The sequence below is a fragment of the Aegilops tauschii genome, chromosome 4 (assembly GCF_002575655.3).
Source record: "Aegilops tauschii subsp. strangulata cultivar AL8/78 chromosome 4, Aet v6.0, whole genome shotgun sequence".
Taxonomy (NCBI): domain Eukaryota; kingdom Viridiplantae; phylum Streptophyta; class Magnoliopsida; order Poales; family Poaceae; genus Aegilops; species Aegilops tauschii.
Genome location: NC_053038.3, coordinates 115,833,523 through 115,839,920, shown reverse-complemented (window position 1 = coordinate 115,839,920; position 6,398 = coordinate 115,833,523). Strand labels below are relative to the sequence as shown.

General features: G+C 51.8%; 1 protein-coding gene across 1 annotated transcript; it reads right to left on the bottom strand.

The window, feature by feature from the left end:
• Window positions 1-2,537: 2,537 nt before the first annotated feature.
• LOC109773147 (putative receptor protein kinase ZmPK1) lies at window positions 2,538-6,037 on the bottom strand. Its single transcript, XM_020331845.4, has 2 exons — window positions 3,199-6,037; window positions 2,538-2,590 (listed from the first exon to the last, which is right to left on the bottom strand). Exon 1 carries the CDS (start codon window positions 5,742-5,744, stop codon window positions 3,207-3,209), a length of 2,538 nt encoding a protein of 845 aa, XP_020187434.1. The 5' UTR covers window positions 5,745-6,037; the 3' UTR covers window positions 2,538-2,590; window positions 3,199-3,206.
• Between the last annotated feature and the right edge of the window lie 361 nt (window positions 6,038-6,398).

Here is a 6,398-nt window from a genome sequence, read left to right as displayed (position 1 = left end):
TCATCTTCGGCTGCAACTGTTGTTGCGAGAGTCGTCGATGAAGAAGATGATGCCACTTCACCAACCATGGCTTCGCCGCGTCTCGACACTGCACCAGGCCCTTCTGCACCACCAAACTCCAACATCGACCCTGTGCCATCATCTGCTCCTTCTGGGAACGAGTAGATGCTCTATGTCTTCAAACCTTTTTGGTCATTACTGACAAAAGGGGGAGAAGCATATGAGTTGATAGTCTTCAAGCGGGTCATTATGGGTGGTTGCACCATATTTTGCTAAGTGTTTACAACTCTCGTCTTTTGATACATTTGGTTCTTCGGTTGTAACACTTAAACTCGATGGTCGTCTACTACTTTTTTCTGCTACTTTGTGATGCGATGATAAATTCCGCATGAAGTCATTCCGCAGACGTCCATTTTTCATTATGCATGTCATTATCTTCGCTATATCTTTATATGCATGATGAATTATCTTCATAAGTTGAAGAGGATCTCCACAAAGTAAAACCTGCCATGTGCATTTGCATTCAAAAGCAAATTACTTGTATGCACATCTTCAGGGGGAGCCTTTGCTACTTATGAAGACAATGCCTTAACCCTTAAACGTTCACATACTTTTATCCCTGTTGAAAACTTCAACCAGTTTGTCATCAATCACCAAAAAGGGGGAGATTGTAAGTGCATCTAGTGCCACCTCTAGTTGGTTTTGGAGTATTGACGACAAACTTGGTTGAGGGACTAATGTGTCTGTGAGAATTGCAGGATAACACAGGTAGTAGTCCCATATTGATTCGGTTTACCTACCAGAGATGACCCCTAAAAATGTGTGAAGACATTGAAGCCAATGGTGGTTGTGAAGATATTCACAATGAAGATTATGACTCGAGAAGACATTCACGTGAAGACTATGGAGTGCGAAGACATAGTTGTTTCGTAGTTTCTTTTTCTTCTTTGTTGAGTCATAGGAACCACCGCACTGTTAAGTGGGGTCCAAGTGAACAAAGTCAGAGTGACTGAAGGATGCTCAACCAAATCCTATGTCTTCAAGCGAAGACAATGAGAGCAAATCTTATCTAGAGTTGGATGAGTCAGCTTTACTTGTAGCCCAAGTCAAGTTGCCGCGTGTGTTTGAAATATGACCTTGGACACGTGTCAGTTTCTTAGTGACCCAGGGTCATTTCGGACAAATCAGGTCAGGTTGCCTCCTGGCTATAAATAGCCCACCCCCTACACCATAAATTGATGGCTGCTCAGAGTTAGTACACGGCTTTTGTCGTTTGAGAGCAACCCACCTCCGAAGCATTTGAGAGAGAGATCCTTGCGAGGACAAAGCCCAAAACACCCAGAGCCAAAGAGTGTTAGGCATCACTGAAGTCTTTCTGTCCGCATGATCTGAAGACTTATTACACTTGAGGATTGTGAATCCTCCAGCTGGTTAGGTGTCGCGTTCTGAGCATCCAAGAGTCATTGTGGATTATCATTGAACGAAGTCTGTGAAGGTTTGGAAGTCTGCCTTGAAGACTTACCAGAGTGACTGGGCGAGGACTAAGTGTCCTTAGCTCAAGGGGAATAAGGTGAAGACGCGGTCTTCTGAGTTAAATCTCAGCCTCCCTAACCAGACGTATAGTTGTCACAGCAACTGGAACTGGTCCAACAAATCCCTGTCCTCCCCAAGCAACTAGTTCTATCTCCTATCTCTCTTTACTTACAGTTTGTCTTCGTGAAGTCATCGCCTGCTTGCATTATCTGATTGACTTCACTGTGTGAAGACTGTTGTTGTTTGGCTTCATACTATCTTTCATCCTGATCTATACTACCTAGCTGCTAATAGTCTTCGTGCTTTCACTTCATTGCTTACTTGACTATGGCTTGTCTAGTGTAGTCTACCTTCCGCTGCATATCAATAGGTCCATTTCTATCATTTTTCTTCAAAGCCCCCGTGTTTTGAAGACTTTCATAAAAATCGCCTATTCACCTTCCCCCCTCTAGTCGATAACTAGCACTTTCAGGGGGGCAACAAATTCTTAGATTAGAGGAAGCAATGCACAAAAGGATAGGTGTCTAAACTGAGGAATAGTAGTCACTGGGGGTACATCTATCCCATTGCCCTTCAATGATTAATACTGGCGAGATGCCCATACGTCGCCAATTCCCTAGGGCAAGAGGGCATGAGAGAAAAATGTGGGCAACATGCTTGAGTTGGTGATGACACCGACAACACTCACTTGTAGACGCAGTATGTCTACACAAGAAAGTTTTGCTTTGGAGTTTAACCTATTGCAGAATAGAAACCGTGCAAAGATTGTTCTCTTTGGTGCAACTTTATAGCCAAAATTAGATCAACATTAGCAAAAAAAATTGCCTTCTTCTAGCGTTAAAAGGTTATATGCATGCTTGGTGGAGAAGGGTAGCCCCTGTCGAGGAAGCGCTCATCATTATTGTGAAAAAGGTGAAAATCCTACAACAAGGATAACAAAGCATGCAACTCCATGAAAATCATGTAAACCTTTGAATAAACAACCAAACATTTTGATCCCAAACTCACCAACGCGGACGTTTGGCTCCTAGGTGCAATGGCACCAGATAAACAACAACTGCACCAAAGAGTTAAAAAAATACTTTTAACAAACGTCATCGGTTCCCATGCTCGAATTTTCGTGAAAAATGAAATCGTGCTCTGGGAAAAGAAAACAAAAGAAAAGACAGAACCGATGCTCTACAAAGAATGTTTTGGAGGTTCGATTTTGTCTTTTTCGCCTAAAACATCATGTTTCTTCATGAAAACACATGCGAGTACAACACTCGACCATGTTTGTTAAAATTTTAGAATGATTTAACTTTTCTGCTATTTTTCTATATTTTTCTGTTCATTCAAATGCATGTGGTGTCCAAGCATTTTCACCAACTTAATTATCCCATAGATAAATCCATTTCGCCGACAAGCATTTCCAGACGGAGGGAGTTTAATACAAGTTCAATATTTGCTACAGTTACTTTCGGTCAATATTTTGTACGCTGAATGATGGGCACTTTTGGGGCAAAGCAAAGACTACGTTTGGCAGCACAGTATTTTATGGAGTTTTCGGAGAATACGGTTATCACCAAGAGTGAGCAAAAGTGTTGAGTACACGAATTACTGATCGGCCAAAATAAAATAAATAAAGTAGACGTCGTCTGTTCCAAGGAGAAGGGCGCAGATCACCTTTGGGTTCACGCATCTTCAACGGAGACGAGCGCCTGCACCACCGCGCTCATGCTCGGCCGCCGGTTCCTGTCCTCCTCCAAGCACGACAAGGCAACACCAACCACCACCTTCACCTGCGCGCGGTTAAAGTCGCCGGCGAGCCGGCCATCCACAAGATCATCCACGCTGCCGGAATGCATCTTCTCGCTCACAGCCTTGGCCACGGCCCTGACGTCCGTATTCTGGTCGCCGTCCGCCACCCTGACCCCTTTCACCAGCTCCAGCAGCACCACGCCGAAGCTGTACACGTCGACCTTGTCGCTGATGGCCAGGCTCGACACCCATTCCGGCGCCATGTACCCCCTCGTCCCCCTGATCCGCCGCGACGGGTTCGCCTCCCGCACTAGGCGAGAGGCGGACCCGAGGGGGCGGCGGTCCAGCAGCTTGGCGAGCCCGAAGTCGGTGATCTTGGGCTCCAGATCACGGTCCAGCAATATGTTCTCCGGCTTCATGTTGCAGTGGATGATCCACTCGAGGCACTCGCTGTGCAGATAGGCGAGGCCCCTGGCCACGCCGACGGCGATCCGGAACCGCTGGCTCCACCCGAGGACGTCGTCGTGATCATCGCCGCCGTCACCGTCGCCGTCTTCGTCCAAGAACAACATCGTGGCGAGCGAGCGGTTCTCGATGAACTCGGAGACGAGGATGCGGTGCTTGCCTTGGGAGCAGCAGCCGATGATCCTCACCAGGTTCTTGTGGTAGATCCTGCCGATCACGCTCAGCTCCGCCTGGAACTCCTCCTCCCCGTGGGAGCGGCTCACGCTCGTCGTCAGCGCCTTGACGGCCACGATCCGGCCGTCGTCGAGAACGCCCCTGTACACCACGCCAGACCCGCCGCGGCCGATCTCGTCGGCGAAGTTCCCCGTGGCCTTCTTGATCGCAGCGTAGCTGTATCTCTGGAAACTTGTGGTGAGGAGGATGAGTCTGTAGCCTTCGTCCATGGGGTACACCGGGGAAGACCGCGTGAACAGTCCCTTCCTGGAGAAGAGCAGGCAGCCGAGCCCAATGACAACGGCCTCCACGACGAGCAGCGCCGACAGGAACCCGTACAGGTACGGCCACACCGGTTTCCCCGCGGCGTCACCGACGTGCTTGTGTGACAAGGCGGAGGCGTTGAGGAGGACCTCCTGAGCGGCGCGGTCGCCGCAGCCGGTGATGTTCTCCTCAAGGATGGCAAGGCCGCCGTGTACGTGCGCTTGCCATTGGTGGACGTGGAACTCCGGGACGACGAAGTCGACCGGGACCTTGATGTACACCGTCCCCGGCAAGCCGGGGAACGTCCTGCCGTTGAAGAGGACGCTTTTGAGGTAGCACTCCATGTTGGCCTTGTGCTGGAACGCGACGCATGCGCAGTTGGTGCGGCACCTCCTGGCGCACTCCGCCAACGGCATGATCTCGCCGTCGTTGAGGTCGTAGCCCCAGAAGTCGGAGTGCGGCAGTGCCATCAGCCTCGTCGGCGTCCGCGTCGGCTTCCCGCACTGGCGCTGCCGGAAAGTCGGCCGGCACCCCCTGGTCCAGTCGCCGGGGTCGGTTCGCTCGTGCCCCGGCGCGCAGGCGCACGAAGGCGCCGGCGCGTAGAGGCACACCGCGTTGGCGCCGCAGACGCCGTGGATGGTGCAGGGGTTGCGGAACGCCATCCACGACACCGCCCACGTCCCCGTCGCCGCGTCCAGGCTGTACGCCCTGAGGTTGCCGTCGGCGTCGAGCGTGAGCCGCCTCCGGACACCGGCGGCGGCGAGGTCGGCCGCCTGGAAGTTGGCGTTGTCGCTCGAGAGGAAGTTGCCGAGCGCGTCCATGGCGGCCTCGCGGGTGAAGTTGTAGATCCTGCGGTTGTTGGCGACGTAGTTGTTGTAGGGGTTGGGCCAGTAGATGCTGGAGAAGTTGCCGTTGTCGTAGAAGAGGGAGAGCATGGCGTAGTCGCTGAACCCGAGGCTGTAGTAGCCGGAGGAGAGCAGCCTGTCGTCGCGCGACGACACCAGGCGAGTCGTCGCGGTGAGGCGCTGCGTGGGCAGCAGCGTGTCCGTGGGGAAGTGGAAGCTCTGCCAGAGCGCTCTCCCGTCGGCGTCCTCCACGACGAGGTTGCCGGTGTCGCGGAGCTGGGCGCGCGAGGCCGTCGGAGCGCCGGCCACGGTGGAGTTCCACACCGGCTCGCCGTCGTAGTCGGTGAGGATGAGCGCGCCACCGCGCTTATCTAGCGTGAGGCGCGAGCCCGTGCTGTGGACAGGCCGCGTGCGATCGGCGGTCCAGACGACGGAGCGTTCCTTGGCGCGCGTGAACCAGATGGAGAAGGTGAAAACGGTGGAGGAGACGCGGTAGAAGCCGCAGGCGAAGGTGCCGCCCGGCGAGCGCAGGAAGTCGGTGGCATAGTCCTCGACGGCAATAGAGGCGCCCCGGACGAGGCTCTCGCGCGCCGCCGCGACGGCTGGCGGGCATGGGAGCAACAAGCTCAAACCACTGACAGTGATCAAAAGCACCAGGACGAAGGGTCTCATCGACCGTACCATCACTAGAATGTTGTTGATTTGGACAGGTTAGTGAAGATCACTGTTCATATGTACTACGGAGTGATCAGGTCAAGTCAAACAGGTTTATTTTATGCATCCACGGTGATCTAAGAAGATGAGATGGAATTTCTTGGGAGGTAATTAAGCATCGTGTAATAAACTAGTGTTCACTGGAGGTTCCGTTGCTGTGATCTGATTATTGTATAAGCATCACGAGGAGTTTAGTCGGTCGGTTTGGTTGAATCTGACTGGAACTCTGATGCTTGAGCTCAAAGAAAGCTGACGAGCAAAGATTGGCTTTTCACACCACTTGTCCAGTTGTCCTGTCCATGGTTCTGCGGCAACAGTGTACTATAATGCACTGGTGGTGGTTATATTGGCAAAAGTTAATTTCAGTCAGCTCTTGGTTTGATGATCTGTAGCGCTGACTCTCTAGACAAATGGTCTAGACAATCTCACTGTATGGACACTATACAATATACACAAGGTGGTGCCTTGCGGGCTCGGCACATCAGCCAATGGAAAAGCTGCACGCAATTTCAGTTCTGGGACACCTTGCAAAACCGGAGTGAGTCAATGGATCGTCATCAGTAGGAAATAGCTGACATATACTTCGTAATCAGTTGGCCAATCAACACAGTGTAATGCAATGGT

Excerpts from the sequence above, each read along its gene's own strand:
- LOC109773147 (XM_020331845.4), bottom strand. The coding sequence starts at position 5,744 with ATGGTACGGTCGATGAGACCCTTCGTCCTGGTGCTTTTGATCACTGTC.